Source organism: Diabrotica undecimpunctata, chromosome 1 (genome assembly GCF_040954645.1).
Source record: "Diabrotica undecimpunctata isolate CICGRU chromosome 1, icDiaUnde3, whole genome shotgun sequence".
In the NCBI taxonomy this organism is placed as follows: domain Eukaryota; kingdom Metazoa; phylum Arthropoda; class Insecta; order Coleoptera; family Chrysomelidae; genus Diabrotica; species Diabrotica undecimpunctata.
The window spans coordinates 5203101-5220446 of NC_092803.1; the positions used below are offsets into that span (position 1 = coordinate 5203101).

At 34.3% G+C, this 17346-nt stretch overlaps 1 protein-coding gene across 1 annotated transcript; it reads left to right on the top strand.

Moving 5' to 3' along the window:
* The first annotated feature begins 1931 nt into the window (after positions 1 to 1931).
* Positions 1932 to 17310, top strand: LOC140437560 (uncharacterized). Its single transcript, XM_072527158.1, has 3 exons — positions 1932 to 2121; positions 11649 to 12454; positions 16607 to 17310. The coding sequence occupies exons 1-3, from the start codon at positions 2000 to 2002 to the stop codon at positions 17113 to 17115; spliced, it is 1437 nt and encodes a 478-aa protein (XP_072383259.1). The 5' UTR covers positions 1932 to 1999; the 3' UTR covers positions 17116 to 17310.
* Positions 17311 to 17346: the final 36 nt, after the last annotated feature.

The window sequence follows — 17346 nt, forward strand, 5'->3', positions numbered from 1 at the left end:
ATGATATATTACAAGAAAATGTAATACAGAAAGGATCTGTAAAAAATTACTTATAGAGGAGAATAAAAATGAAACTCAGCCTATAGAAAAAACTGGGCAGACAAGTAATATATTACACAAAATTGTAACCCCAAAGCTGCCTATAGAAGAAGAATCACTTATAGAGGACAATATGCCCAAAATAATAGAATCATTCGAGATTTCGTGATTTGACCTAAAACACCAGAAAGAAAAAGAAAAAGAAGAGCCAAAGATTACCGTTTGTTTTAACTAGTTTATGATGGAAAAAAATTCAGATTGAAAAATTGGCGATTAAAAAACAAGAACAGAAAAGAAAAGAAGCACGTTAATTGTGTTTCAATTACCTTAAAATGAAAGATCATCTAAGCAAAAAGAAAAAGCTAAAAAAAAATTGGAGAAAAAATATAAAAACAGGAAATCAAGAAAACAATGTAGTGAAAGAAAACAAAAATAAAACCCCATCGAAAATACTTAACAATAGTTGAGTATTTTCGATAATACACGATAATACAGCAGGGACAAGCGGATTATCAAATAATACAAAAATACCTCAACGTCACACAAGAAGAGTTTTCAGCAGTTCTAAAAGTTATAATGAACCTCAACAGAATGACTTTCCTTATAATGTCGTACAGCCGTAGCATCTTCCGAGTTATTCGAAGTTTCTGGGTCTGAGTCTAGCAGGGACTATTGATGTAGACAACTAGATTCCAATCAAGCAAGCAAGGAATTTACTTAAATCCAGCCTGTGAGACATGTTCACCCCTAAGAATTACGTTCGGGTGTAACAATTCATTGGAGCGACATGTATTAACTCGAGTAAAAACTCCACCGCGCTTAAATGCTCCAGACCATCCCTTTCCCCCCTATAGCACTCTAATGCGCTATAGGGGCACAACTATCAGCCAAACGCTCTTCATGTGGGAGTCCTGGGTAATAGAACTCCAACATGGTTTCCTAACCGAAATCAAACTCAGGAGAGTGCATTGTCGCTATGATCCTCTTATCTTATTGTGGCTTATCTGCGAACTAAAAATTGCTTACTTAGGCCTCGAGTCTCCGCTCTGAGCTAGGCTTAATTCGGAGACTTGTCGTGATTGGTCACTTCTGGCGTAAATAATCCAATAGCTGTCGGAAAACTTTGTTTCATTTGTACGAAAGTTATTATAAATTCAAGCAAAGGTATCCGATGCTGCGAGTGCAGCCGAACATATATCATAATTTGTGCATTATAAAAATTAGTCCTTCTGTAGATAAGGATAAAAATTTTTATTGCAAGACTTATTGTTGTTAAACAAAATCTTTTAAAAAATTGTTTTTATTCTAGAGGTATCTACTCGTATTCAAGTGGACAATAATTGAAAGTAAGTGGCCAATCTTTGAATATTTTACAAATAGTAATATTTTTAAAATTACAAATAAACATTGATTAAAGGCAAAAATATTTTTTTTTAAATCTTCTAGGAATAATCCGAAGAAACCAAAAAATAATAATAAGGTATCTGTAAGTAAAATTTAAAAAAAAATTAAATTAACTGCATCCGCCTTCTTAACTGGCCAATCACTGGATAGTTTACCCTATTCAGATCTATTTTATTAATTTTATACTGAATTTACCTGTACATTTTTTTATTGTATAACAATATTATTCAGTGATAAATCAAATTTTGTATATTGTTTTACAAACTTTTAAGTACAGGTAAGTTTTCAAGTATTTTTAGTTTTTTTTTTGCTATTTTTAATTTATTAAAAAGTAAATAGTAAAACACTTTTTCAAAAAAACAATAGTTCCAAATGCAGTCATTTGCATGTCAGCCCGGTCCTGATTATGCACAGAATTATGACATATCCAAAACAATTAATGGAAGGAGCACGGACTAGATCTGAATTTATTGTGGCGGAAACTTTATCGTATCGTTATTATACGCGAAGCTTAGCCGTGAATATTCAGTCAGGGTTGAGGAATTGTTCTTGTAAAATGTTTTTCTTTCGATGCTTGACAACTTTAGTTTTTTTCGTATTGCAGAGTTCGTTGTTGGTCGGTGTTGCTGCTGAAATTGTTGCCAGGAAAGGGCTGTATCCAAATTTGGAAAGAAGCAGGTAAAAATTAATTTAAGGGATTAATTGGTGAGGGGGAGACATTATTTTTGAAATCTACATTTATTATTTTTTTTTACAATTATTTTCAATGACAACAGTGATATTTTGCATTGTCCCTTTTCTGTGTTTCCATTTTAGAGAACGCAGATTCTTGTTTTTAGTTTCTTCTATCCTTTTTTTTTATATAAAAAACTCTGTCCATGTGAATTTGTTGTTATATTGTTTATATAGATATTTTTTTAAACAATTCACTTACAAATAATTTTGATTAAATTGAAATAATTAAATTCTTCGTTCCAAGAACGGCAACAACTAACTGCATGATCTCTTGATCTACTGCTAAACAAATTGTTTTTTTTTATTATTAATTGGTATGCACCTAATCTAAAAGATTAATCATTTTTTCTTTAACATAAGTTCCTAAAATAAAGTTTGTACTTTAATAGCATTATTTTTCGATATAACCCAAGCTTACGATAGAGCATGGAGACACTGTGTTCTACAAACATTGAAAGATACTGGCATTTAAGGTAACATACTTGCATTTATAAAAATTTTTTTAAAAAATCGCTTGATTCAAGTTAGAATGAATGGTGTTAAAAGCTCATCTAAGATACTAGATAATGGAATTCCCCAAGGTTCGATTCTTAGTCCAACTTTATTCTTAATCGCTTTTAATAGTATTATGGATGTAATTAAAGCATCCATTAAAGCTAGTCTTTACGCAGATGACATTGTTATTTATACTAAATCGAATAATGCAATGACAGCAACTAAAATTATACAGAGTTTCCTAAATCGGCTTTGTAAATGGACGATAAAAACGGGATTTATATTTATATTTACACGATACATTATTTTTAATAAAAATAAAACCTACCTCACAACTAGTCTAACATTAAGTAATTTACCTTTAGAACAGTCAAAAGAAATAAACTTTCTGAGTAACTTTTGAGAGAACTTTAAATTGGAATTCGCACATAAATAAACTACAGCTTTCCTGTCAAAAGAGATTAAATATACTCAAAACACATTATCCAACAAAATTTGAGGTGCTTATCATAAAATATTAATTAGGCTTCAGAAATTGCTCATTAGAACTAAAATCGACTATGGTTGCATATGTTACGATGCTCTCTACGAACCACTGATACGAACCACTCTAAAAAACTAAACAGTATTCAATCTACAGCTTTGAGATTAGCACTGGGAGCTTTTAAAACTAGTCCGGTTAGTAGTATGCAAGTTCTAACTGGAGAACCTTCCTTATATATTAGACGACAGCAACTATCCTTGAACTACGTTGCAAAGATATCATCCCAAAAACAGCATCCTGTTTTTTCCCACATCTGCAACCCTGGCCTTCCTCCTAACAATAAGACCAAAAACTCTACACCCCTCATAGAAAGAATAAAGCTCACAACTTTCAATAGGAATCATATCAATGTATTGCTACATATAAATGCAAACTATCCCCCATGGACAAGCCACCCATTAACTATTGACGTAACACTTACCAAGTATCCCAAATTAACTACAAATTTCACAATAATTAAATCTCTATTCATGGAAATTCTAGACCACTATCCTAATTATTTTCCAATCTTTACCGCTACTGCCTACTACTGTAAAGAAAATTCTTATAGCATATCGATACCAACTAAATGCAGTATACTAACAGGTGGGGCTACAGCTATTTTGGAAGCCCTAATCTTCTTCGAAAAGAGTAGAACGATGAAGTGCATTATCGTAACAGACTCATTAAATGCATGTAATTTGCCCAAAAATAACTGATGTCCTGGAGACTCTTTTAAACAGAAGAAACCAAGTCATTATTAATCGTTTAAGAATTGGCTGGCCATACTGCCATAACACACAAATACCTAATAACAAAAGAACCACTACCTATCTGCTCCAGCTGCTCTAACCCACTGACTGTGAAACACATCCTGCTTGACTGTCCTCAATTCCAGACCAGTTCCTCAAAACTTAAACATGAAAATTCAATTTTAATTTTTGGCAACAAATGTGAGGCATTTGTAATATGACTAAAAACGCAGAATTTAAACTTTTGCATTACAAACGATTACAAAAGAAGACGGTTTTGGGTGTAATTTATAGCAAAAGTTAAGTACTTTTGGAAAACGTACTAGTGTAATTAAAAAAGAACAACTTTAAATGTTTTAGATTGTTTGTAATGTAAAAGTTTAAATTCTGACGTCACAATGGGCGGGGATTTTAAAAACCAAGAAATGGTGTGAATCTATATTAACCCTACGATAAGTACGTACATCCATTAGATAAGAGAAGTGAATGGTTTCTATTAGGATGTGATCTATTTAATTTTTTATTGTTCCATCAGGCGAAGTCCGGGTTACTTGATGGATATTCTTGTGGGGAAAGTAGGTAATTCCAACGACTATGCTCTTAGAAGTTGAAAATCCTATTATTTTATTTCTATTGTCATTGGTGACATCGTGAACACTGCATTTTGCATTTAGATCTTCAATTATAATCTTGATGTCGTTTCTCGGGCATCTGTCGTAGATGGTATCTACTTCGTCACATAATTGATCTTTGACATCCTCTTGTTTGTCTTCAGTTAAAGTCTTTGAAGCCCATGATAAGATGTCCGGATTTTTTGTTGAAGAACAATAAGAAACCATAAAAACCCAAATATACCTAGCAGCAGAAAAACCTATTGGAATCAAAATTACAAGATAAATTATAAAAACAAAAAACCATGTTGATGAACAACAAATATATATATATATATATATATATATATATATATATATAGTTCAGCTCAACAGGCCTCAAAGGCCTAAGGCTTCAACGGTTTTCTTCCATTTCTTTCTATCTTGTGCTAAGTTTTTCCAATCTTGTACCCGCAGCGACTTCAGATCTTCTTTTGCCGACTACAGCCATTTTCTTCGCAAGCGGCCTCTTTTTCTTTTTGTACCAGCCTCCGTGTTTATTAATTCATTGGGAACTCTTCCTTCCTTCATTCTTGCTATATGTCCGAGCCATCTTAATCTTTGAATTTTAGCGAGTCTTGTTATTTTTGGTTGCCCATATATTTGCAATATTTCTTCATTCGTTCTTCTTCGCCAGATGTTCCCCTCTTTTACACTTCCGTATATCCTTCTAAGAATTTTTTGTTCCCATCTATCTAATTTTACTTCCATATCTTTATTTAGTGTCCAGGTCTCGCTAGCATAGAGTACTGTAGGTCGGATAACTGTTGTATATATTCGTTTTTTTGCTGTTCTGGATATTATCTTCGACCTCAGTATCTTAGTCAGGCTCCCAGCACTCTTACTACCTTTGGCCATTCTTTTTATGATTTCTTGGTTCTCTTCGTTCCTATTTGTTAGTGTCACTTCCAAGTAATCGAATTGCCTAACAACTTCAAAGTTATATTCTTTACTTGGGCTTTGTATCTTAAAGGACTGTCCTAGATGATTTTCGTTTCCCCTCATCACCATATATTTTGTTTTTTCTGCGTTTATTTCTAAACCATATTCCCTGGCTATTCTATCTATTCTAGTAAAGATTTCTTTTAATTCTGCAGGTCTCCTTGTTATTAAGGTAACTTCATCTGCATATGCTACGCATTGATGCCTGTAATGATATATTGTGCCTCTAGTGTAGATGTTACATTCTCGTAAAATCTTCTCTAAGATCAAATTGAAAAAATCTGTTGATAACGGGTCACCTTGTCGCAGACCTCTATTGGTGATAAAGCTATCCGAAACCCGTCCTTCTAACATGACTTTACTTTTAGTATCATTGAGTATGCATTTAGTCAGTCTTACTATTTTTGGTGGAAATTTAAAATATTCTAGTGCTTCATATACTTTATTTCTTTTTATAGTATCATATGCCTGTCTAAAATCAATAAACAGCATGTGTAATGTTAGGTTGAATTCATATGAGCTAGCTAAAATTTGTTTCATTGTAAAAATTTGGTCTATTACCGATCTGTTTGCTCTGGAACCTGCTTGATATTCACCTAGGCAATTTTCAACTTTTGTTTTAATTTTATTTCTAATTGATATGGCCAGAATCTTATACACTGTATCTTGTAGAGCTATTCCCCTGTAATTTTTACATTCTGTTACGTCTCCTTTTTTATGCACTGGTCATAAGATTGCTTCTTTCCACTGATTGGGTATTTTTTCTTTGATCCACACTTCGCGTATTAACTCAGCGATTTCTTCTTGCACCATTTCGCCACCTTCTTTTAGAAACTCAGCAATGATACCATTTTCACCAGGTGCCTTGTTGTTTTTTAAGTTTTTTATGATCTCTATAATTTTTTCCTTGGTAGGTACTTCTTCATTTACATCTGGGTCCCCGAACAACAAATATAGAAAACGAAATAAAAGAAAAAAAGAAAGCTTACCAAAAGTGGATAACCATAGGAGATCAATAAGACATAAGAGAATACAGAAGGCAAACTTCTCAAAAAAAAAGAATAAAAAGCAGAAAAAAACAATTTTGGTAAAAAAAATGTGAAGATGTATTGATATAAAGATGTAATGTAAAGATGTAATCAGAAGCTCAAAAACGTGGAGGCATGGAAAATATTGAGGAACTTCAGGCAGAAGACCCATAAAAGGGTAAAGATAGAACCAATACAAATCGACGAAAGGGTAAAATGGTATTCAGAGTTATTACAAGAAAGTAGATATCTATATACTCCTCCAACTTACGAAAAAAAAGACAGACAAACACAAATTGCGGATATATCAGAAAACGAAATAAGAAATGCAAATAACAGAGCAACTGGCCCTGGAGACATACCTGTAGAACTGCTAAAGCACATCCCTTCGACTTTAATAAAAAAATTAAAACAAATATTGAACAAATGCTTATTTGATGAAAAAATACCGCAGTCATACATCATTTTATCTTGTAAGTACCGCATTTATACTGGTCCAGCGGCACTTTTGGTACTATGCCTTCACCACATTCGTCACAAGAATCTACTTCATGGTCTTTTCTGCTTTTAAGGTCATCATTTTTTTATTTATTTATTTTACCTAACATCCTCGAGGCATTTGTTATATATAATAATTTATAAATAATATACTACTGAATAAAAAATGCAGGTACAAAAATATCTAATGCTTTTCATCCAGCGGTATATCTAATTAGATTAAACAGATTATATCTTTTCACTGTCATTACCAATAATCCATGACTTCCGACACAAAACTGTAAAACTAACAATTCGTCATACCAACCATGAATCAGAAAGTGATTATACTTTAAAAACCGTTGAAATCAAACGAAAGTGGTCTCCCGGCAAGTATGTCAGCTTTTGAGTTTTTTGTGGATGCTTCAGTTAAAATTTTACGCATTTGTGATTTTGTCGTTTTCATTTTTAAATTATATTATGCGTAGAATAACGGACATGCATCATTAAATTACACAGTTTATGGAAATTTTTTGGTAATTACATATAATTTGTTAAGTATTGTATATAGACCAGGATGGATCTATTTTGAGGTAGACGTGAGAGGTGGCATTCTGATTTTTGTAGAAAAAGTTGTATGATAACTTCATTAATAATAAATGACTTTCCCTCACTCTCAAATAGGTCGGAAATATTAATAAAAAAAATCATCATGTTTAAAAAATATTAAAATCATCACTTTTTTCTTTTGTCCTTGCCTATGGCGCAGCCAAGGGGGGGTTTGGGGGTTAAACTTCCCTCCCCAGGTCATATAAAGTAAAAAATATATAAAGAAGTAGGAAAATGTAACTTGTCTTTCAAACACAATATAAAAAATCCAAAACGCTAATTGAATAATTAAATTACCACGTTAAATATGTAGAACACAATAATTATTGTATAAATACACAATAATTAATACACAATAATTAATAATATTTTTCATTATATTTAGATATAGATACCTAATATTAGGCTTATGACAAAAGTAGACAGAACGAGTCTGTTGCGAGTAGCATGCGCCTAGAGGACTGTATCTGCGGCGGCCTTGTGCACTATCACGGGTTGTGTTCCTCTGCACGTGTTAGCAGTAGAAAAGAGACATCTCTATGAGAGAAGAGAGCATTTGACAACAGCTATCAAAAAAAAGAAAGGGAAAGATCAATGGAAAGATGGCAAGAAGAGTGGAACAACAAGAAAGATGTTGCCCAGTGGACCAAGATGCTGATCCCGAGCCTAATTGACTGGGTAAATTGTCTGTTTTAGGGCGTGTCTTCATAGGTTCAGAAAGAGAGATACAAATAAATGCGTATTGACATTATTACTCACACAATGCTGAAGTGTAATAGATGTACAGTGGGAATGTATGAAGAAATAGGTATGAACTCTGTGACTGTACGAGAGATGATCGTGAAGATGACGGGAAGCACGGAGGGATGGAACAGTGTTCACAATTACGTCCGAGCAGTCATTAAAAAGAAACAAGAGAAACACCAACCAGGCCAACGACACAGATAAGATCTAATTATTATTTTAAAGGGAATAAGCCGCAATTGAAGGATAAAACAAGTTTATTGACGTTTGAACCTTTGATCTTTTATCTTGCACTGATAACTTGTTTATACTCCAAAAATTAATAGAAAAAAGAATAGCGGTTAGTACCGAAGTAAATCTAGCCTTCATCGACTTAGAAAAGGCGTATGATACAGTTCCAAAACTTAAATTGTGGCAAGCTTTACAACAACTCGCATTAGTCCATACCTTTTAGGAATAATCACAGAAGTATACAGGGATAACACTACTTACCTAAAAATCGCAAATAGACTATCATAGACAATAAAAGTAACAGGACTAAAACAAGGATGCAGTATGTCACCCTTACTGTTTAATTTATATATTGAGGCAGCCCTCCAAAATTGGAAAAACCACTGCTGGTGAATGGGAATCCCCATAAGAAATGACATACTGTTCTCCCTGAAATTTGCAGATCACCAAATCGTCCTAGCTCAGGATTCTTATGATCTAGAATTTATGATAAAGCGTATATACGGAGAAAATGTAAAATGGGGGTTACAAGTCAGCATAAAAAAAACAGCATATTTAGTTATCAATTCAGATGCAAGGTTTGAAGTGTTGATAGACGAGGACGTGGAAATCAAACAAGTGGAAAAATTGAAAGATTTAGGTGCACTCATTGATAAGAACGGCTTGGGAGAAACCGAAATTAAACACCGAATTAATCAGGGACGTAAAATTGTAGGATGTCTGAACTCTTTATGGTGGGAACGCAACATTTTCAAAAGGACCACAAAAAGAATAGGGCAAACCACGGTTGAATCAGTTCTTTGTTATTGCTATGAAGTATCGACAATTAATGCAGACCTGAAGAGAAGATTGTTGGCAGTTGAAATGGATTTTTTGAGAAGTGCTAGAACATCAAGGCAGGAAAGGAAGACCAACGAATCTATAAGAAATAACATGAATGCTACAGAAACGGTCATTGGCAGAATAAAAAGAAGAGATTCAAAATGATTTGGACACATTGAGAATGCCTGAGAACGTTGGCACCAAAAACTTCACAAATGGAAGCCCCCTGGAAGAAGAAAAAAAATAGACCTCGACGCTCATGGAATGAAGGAATTGGAAGAGCGATGGAATCGAGAGGTTTTTAGGAGGAGCATGCCTTGGACCGGGAGGATTGGCAGAAGAGAACGGCAATACGGCGATAGCCGTCTTCAAAATGTATTGTATTTACAAGTTGGATTAATGTCAAACGTCAATAAACTTATTTTAACCTTCAATTGTATAATAATTCCTTTAAAATGCCACAAGAAAATAGCTTCAGAATAATAGATAAGATCTAGATAAGAGAACGGAGTGTTCCAAAAATGGCGTCAGCCTTACAGCGGCCACCCCACTTTCGGAGTACGGTACGTGCGACAGTCAACTGCGCACAAGTAAGCGAGGGTGGTTTTAGTTGGTAGGCAGGATAATAGATACCTGAATCTTTGGCACTGCTATCTTTAGTACTTTAAATTAAACTAAAACCCAAATTTTAAGGACTCAAAATGGAGGTAGCATAAAAAAAATTCAAAACCCCCCCCTTAGACAAATTCTGGTTGCGCCACTGATCCTTGCTAATAACTTTAAAACGGTAAAGGAAAAAATTAAAATACAATAAAATAGCGATAATTGAATTTTTTATAAGATACAACTGGATAAACATAATTGAATTTATTACAATTGATGCAAATTGGCAATAAATACAGAAAAAAGGGTGGACTACCAGTCTTTCTTATTCCATGTCTTTTAACCACCTCGTCTTCTCCAAGAAGACCTACAGATTCTAAGGGTCAGAAAATGGAGGGAAGTTGCCAGAAACCGACTTCTTTGTGAGCAGGCCAAGATCCACAACGGATTGTCGAGCCACTTATGATGATGATGACGTATTTTTTAGAATTGAAATCGTATTATTAGGGCCGCCTCAGACATTTTTTAAAATTGTAAACAATTTTGTTGGCTTATAAACCTCGCTAACTATTAACTTAAATTATATTCTAAAGCTGTCGTTAGAAAAAGCACGGCAAGACGTTTCTTTTAAGCTGCCTACACACGTCTCGACTAAATCATCCATCTGTCGTGACCGACAACGTTTTGCCCGACGATTGGTGTCTGTGTAGACCTGTTGACCGATAAAAATAGTTGTACTCGACTGTCGGCTCGATCGATTTGGTTGTACAAACTGAGTTTATTTGCGGCAAAATCCAAAAATTGCAAACGAAAGCTGCACTCTCTATCTTTAAAACACATCTTGATTTTTGTCGATCCGATACTCGTATCAAAAGATATTAAATTTTTACCGACAAGTTGATACAAATATTATTGAACATTGATTTCGCGCGCGTAATTTATTTATTAAAATCGCCAATCCCTTCAATCGTTGTTTCTGATAGAACGGTTTATTCTACATAAAAAATACTAATAAACGTCTTTGTTTAAAAATATCTTAGCTACATTTCTACTTAAAACATTTTTTTGTATGGCGTACAGATTCTTGGTAAATTGATTTTGTGCGTTTTCCACCCTCTGCGTAGGGGGTTTTAGGAAAAAGCCCGGGGGAAAAGTGGTAAACTATTTTGCATCTTTTGTAGCGTCCGAAAATTGACATGTTCGGCAAAATTCACTTCGACTGGAGTATAAGGTGATTTCTTTGATAATTTTTTTAATATATCTAACTAGCCTTAATCAGTTTAGCCTTCAGATCAAGGCAATTGACAGGATGTGGCAAGTGATGCCATATGTGAGAGTTGTGTGTTGTATGTGGACCAGTTATCTAAAACCAACTCTTATCTATGATACTCCAAGTAGCTTATTTTACAACTCTACCATTCTTTTATTATTTGTTCACTTGCACTTTTTAGACAAATTTCAGGAGTTTTTATTTCACTTTCAATGGAACCAGCATGTGTGTTATAAAATATGATTGAGTAAACAGTTTATTTTTATTTATTTAACTTTATTTAATAAAGTTAATCCAAATTGTTTTACTTTGTTCAAATTTCAGCCTGGAAATACCGGACCTAGAACCAGTAACTATCACTGAAGGCGATTCCTCCTGGGGACATAAAAAACTGCATTCCTATTTAGACCATTATACTACGGTCTCCCCAGCAAATGTTTACACGCTCCCTACACTCGATTACGAAGACAAAGACGATCAGTTCTCAACATCTGCTTTAAAACAGTTTTTGGATAATTATGCAGAAAAAATCCGGAAAGAAAAGTTTCACAATGTAACAAAAAAGAATAATGTACAATCCACAGCAGATATTCAAGAAGGAAAGGGCAATAAAAAGAGATATAATTTGAAAAAGCCTGAGAAGCAGAAAGATCCCTTTGACGAAAAAGAAGGCTGGGTTTCTTTAGAGCCCGTTCCATGGTCACTATCTCAAGTGTCTAGATGGAAAAACAAGCCGCCACAACCTACTGACCATGCATATACTTCACAAGAGAATGATGTTCCTTGGGAAAACTACTCAGACTATCCTATCCTAGCCAGTACTCCACAAAATTACTATAAATACCCAAACTCTTTGACAACCAGTGACTATCCAGCATTTCCTGAAGAGATCAATATATTTAACAGGTTCAAAAATAGATTTAAAAAACCTGCTGTGAAGAAACCTACAACAGAGCTTACGTTAGCAGATAGCCTTAGCCTCAACTTTATGCCACAGAAGCAAAGTTTGATAATAAATAAAGATCATGGTATTATTACTGATAATGTATCACCAAATTTTCCAAAACATGCTGTGGACTTAACTAGGAGACAAGGAACGGAGATGTATCCTGAAGATCATCCTTTTACAGGTAAGCTCAAAATATGTTGCAGTAAATATACTGAAAGCTACTAGAAGGTAGTGTAAGAAATTACTGTGTTTTCCTTCATGGTTTCGTTATTTTTCTTGTTATATCCAGTTTCCTATTTAAATGTTTTCAATGGTTCAGTAAAGTTCATCTAACCACGTCTTTTATCAAAATAAACTAATTCGACTAGGTATGATAAGCATGTTTCATATTAATTTGCAGTGTAGTTCAAATAATGTCGATATGATCAACGCTTTTCATGCGGATCAAAATTTATATGACGTCATATGTTTCTCAGAGCACTGGCAAAGTGAAGAAAATGTAAAATTAATTAGCATATCCGGCTTTTCATTAGCTAATTTCTTTTATAGGGTAAAAAAGAAACAAGGCGGAGTTGCAATTTATGTAAAAGAAAGTCTTATGTATTTTTCTTTTAATCTAATTGAATATAATGTAGAGCAAAGTTCAGAGTTTTGTGTAATTTATGTACCTTAAATCAAAACCAATATTATAACTGTATACAGATGGGGTAAAGGTGACTTTCACTTATTTTTTACTTTGTCCAATGATCATACTTGGTGATTTTAATATAAATTTTAAAATTAAATCTGACCCTTCTTTTGATATTCAAAATCTATTAACATCTTTTGGTCTAAAAGTAACTATAAATGATTATACTAGAATCACATCTTAGTCCAGTAGTTGCATCGATAACATTATGACAAATTTTTCTGAAAATATCTGCAGAGTGGGCGTATTTGACCCTTGTTTTTCTGACCATAGAGCTCAATTTATATTTATTGACTCTGACCATAAAATTGTTGACACTAATCAAACATTTCAACGGTTTTTTACTTCTTCTGGTTTACAGAAGCTTAAAAGTGCGCTAGCTAGTACAAATATGGACTTTATCTATCACATTATTAATGATTCTGATTTTTTGACAGTGTTTCTTACCGAAACTTATAACAATTTAATATTAAAGCATTTTTCACTACAAAAACTACGAAAAACTACTGAAGAAACACCGGTGCAATGGTTTAATAATGAATTAAGATCTCACCATTTAAGATCTTAAAATTAATTTTTACTACAATTGTAGAGAATATAATTACATATCTTCTCACCATTAATGTCGATGTCCTCTTCAATTATAGAAATTATCTAATTCTCCGACCAAGTCCTTTTTTTCTTCCCGTTGTAGAAGAAGAGGTCTTTCAAATAATAAAGTCTCCTATTAACTCTAATTTTACTGACGTTCACGAAATTATTAGCAAAATTTTAAAAGAAACTTACCAAATATTTTTAACACCTTTTACTCATCTCATTAATTTAATTCTATCAACTGGAGTATTTCCAGAAGTACTAAAATACTCAAAAGTACTACCAATCTACAAAAAAGATGATTCCTCAAAAACTGACAATTACAGAACCATTAGCATTATTTCTACTTTTGGGAAAGTGATTGAAAAGGTTATCAAACAACACTTTAAGTTCTATTTTCTTCTTTATCTTCTTCCTTCTTGTATGTAGACTTTAAAGCCTGTTTCTTCTTCAATATTAGCCTCCTAAATTGCTTAAATTATCGCACCATCTTTTTCTTGGTCTGCCAATACTTCTTCGTCCATTTGGTGACTTATCTCGTGTTATTCGTACTATTCTATCCTCTGCCATTCTACTAATGTGTTCATTCCACTCCTGTTTCCGTTTTGTCACCCATCCGTCTTCTATATTACATGCTCTTCTTATGTTTTCGTTTCTCTCCCTATCCAACAGACATTTCCCTAATATTCGTAGAAGTATTTTCATCTCTGTTATTTCTAGTAGTCGTCTCGTTTTAGATGTATCAAGTCTTGTCTCCGCCGTGAATGTTAATATAACGTGTGTTAATCTTTGGAACTCGTCTTCTGTCTCGGCGATTAATGCGGCGTCGTCTACATAACATAATATTTGGATCTCTTTGTTCCCCATGACCTTGACTTACTGCTTGTATAATTTCTGCAATTATTATATTAAAGAGAGGTAGGCTTAACCAGTCACCCTGTCTGACTTCGCTTTGTACTAGTATACCCTGTCTTCTTCTTCTTTTGGTGCCGTGCACCTATAGTGCGTTGGCGAATTATTGGCGAATTGGACAGTTATCCAATCTTTCGTGCCTTGATCAAGCTGAGCAATTCTCTCTCGGTATTTGCTCTTCTTAGGACTTCCTCGTTTCTCACCCTATCTGTCCATGGTATGCGGAACATTCTTCGCAAGGTCCACATTTCGAAGGCTTCCAACTTGTTAATGGAAGATATTTTCAACGTCCATGTCTCCATGCCGTATAACAATATGGACCATACATAGCACTTAACCATTCTGTAACGGAGATTGAAGGAAAGATTGCGGTTACAAAGTAGCGGTTTAAATTTAAGAAAGCTTGTCTTGCTTGTTCGGTACGGCATTTTATTTCTTGTTGAGGATCCCATTGGTCATTCACCATTATTCCCAAGTATTTGAATGTTTTCACTTGCTCGATTGGAGCATTATCTACGTGCAGTTGTACTCTGAAAAATGCGCCCTTTCTTATTGTCATGCATTTTGTTTTTCCAGCATTTATCTTCAGGCCATATGTTTTTCCTGTGGTGTTTATTTTATTTAGTATCAACTGCATATCATGTTCGTTATCTGTGATTATTGCGGTGTCGTCAGCGTAACGAATGTTATTTATCGGGTACCCGTTGACCTTTATACCACAATCAGTGCCTTCAAGTGCCTCTGCAAAAACATTCTCTACATAGAGGTTGAACAGCATAGGAGACAAAATACACCCCTGTCGCACCCCTCGTAAAACTTCGAATTCCTCTGTGTTTGTTGATTTGTTCAGCCTCACACGTGCCTTTTGATTCCAATAGAGATTCTGGATAACTCTTATATCTTTCTCATCAATATCAGCATTGTGTAGCATTTTTATTATTTCATCGTGTTTTACGGTGTCAAAAGTTTTTTCGTAGTCGAGGAATGTGATGACTATATCTTTTCGTTGGTCCATACAGTTTTGCACCAGGGTATTCAAGCAGAATGATGCTTCGCGCGTCGCGAGTCCCTTCTTGAAACCAAATTGTGTCTCGCCGCTCAGCTCTTCTAGTTTTCTGAACATTCTTGTGTGGAGTATGCGAAGAAATATTTTAAGTAAATGACTCATCAAGCTAATCAGTCTGTGGTCCTTGCTCCTTGTCGCTCTTTGTGATTTAGGGGTGGAACTCACCCTGTGTTAGTTTTCCATTTATCTCTGCCTGTATTCGATTATGGAAGTAGATGTTTTCGATGGTTTGTATAATATTGATTGGTATGTTTCTTTTATACAGTAGGTGTCAGACGTCTTCGACTTGGATGGCCTTTGTCAGGTCTATAAACATAGATATGCTGATTTATTCTACTAGATGGCCTTCTTAGTACAAATATGGCGTCTATGTAGGATCTTCCGGATCTGAATCCTTGTTGTTCATCTGATAAAGTTGTTGTTAGTTTGTTGATTTTGTTGGTTAGGACTTTTATGGTAAGCTTAAGTGCGGTGTTCAGTAGATTTATACCTCCTAGTTTTTGTATAAGTTTTGTCATCTCTAGGGTTATACTTTCTCCTTCGTGTTTTAGACGCTTGTTGGTTATTCCGCGTGGTCCTGGTGACTTTCTATTTTTTAATGAATTTATGGCTATCTCTACTTCCTGAAAACTGATTTCTATTTCGTGTGTTAATTCCGCTACGTTATTGTGTTGATTATTATTTTTCTTTCTTTAAACAGTTGCGTCAGGTATCTTTCCCATTCGTTTGCTGGTATGTTATTGTATTTCTTCAATTCTGCTATTTCTTTCCGATAGTTTCTTATAAATCTCCATATATGTTTTTGTGTACCGTAGAAGTCGCTTTCCATCCTTTTTATAAACTGTTCCCAGTGTTCATTTTTTGTTCTTCTTACCAACTGCTTTATTTCATTTCGTATTCTTCTATAGGTGTCTCGGAATTCTGGAGTATTTGATGTTTTGTACTTCGTGTAGGCCTTTCGTTTCTCTTTTATTTCTTTGCTGAACCATGGTGTATTGTTGTTGTTTCTTAGTAGTAATGTTTTTTAAGTGTATTAATTTTTATTTGTTATTTATTAACTTTTTGTTTAATAGGGAATGGAAATTGGGTACTCCTGTCAACAAGCAAAGGCTACAAGTACCCAAAGAAACAACGAGCACTAAAAATAACACCGCAAATCAACGATCATATATCCGTTCAACTCACCGTTCTTCCACCTCACAAAGATTCCAACATCAACATGACAACCTCTCACGGAGGTTTATTGCAGGTCGAGTCCAGTTTTGAACCTGTAGAGGAAACACAACAGAAGTTGCAAAGATTACAGAAACTACAGAAATTACAGAACCAACAACAAAAATTACAGAAAGTACACAAGCAGAAGGTTAAGAGGAAAAGGCCGGCGAACTTGAGGAAGAAAAACAAAAAGAAGGTGGAGGTACTACGGACTATAAGTCAACCGGTTGCGAGGAGTACAAACAGTGACAGCAGCGCTGTATTAGCAGGGGTAGGTGCGGGACTGATTCCTGCTACTATGGCTATGTTCGTGCCAATGGTGATGAATGGTAGGAAGAGAAAAAAGAGAGATGTGATTTCTTTTTAGTGTATAAAATATTGTTAGTAGCTTAGTAATTTATTTTGGTTTTTAATACACAGTAAATTTGTTAAAAATTCATATTTTTGTCACAACCCATACCCTTTTACCCATACAAGTAAATAAAAGCAGCAATGACAGAACAAATAACCACGTTAATTAACAAAATTGTAAACCACATTAAAATGCCGGAAAATGGAGAACTAGCGAATCAAAAAAGCGAACCATAGCGAACCATAA

What these genes read in the sequence shown, in the direction of transcription:
- LOC140437560 (XM_072527158.1), top strand. Translation starts at nt 2,000, where the DNA reads ATGTTTTTCTTTCGATGCTTGACAACTTTAGTTTTTTTCGTATTGCAG. An exon ending in CCAAATTTGGAAAGAAGCAG is followed by an intron (nt 2,122 to 11,648) that starts GTAAAAATTAAT and finishes TTCAAATTTCAG; the next exon opens with CCTGGAAATACCGGACCTAG. An exon ending in TGAAGATCATCCTTTTACAG is followed by an intron (nt 12,455 to 16,606) that starts GTAAGCTCAAAA and finishes TTTGTTTAATAG; the next exon opens with GGAATGGAAATTGGGTACTC.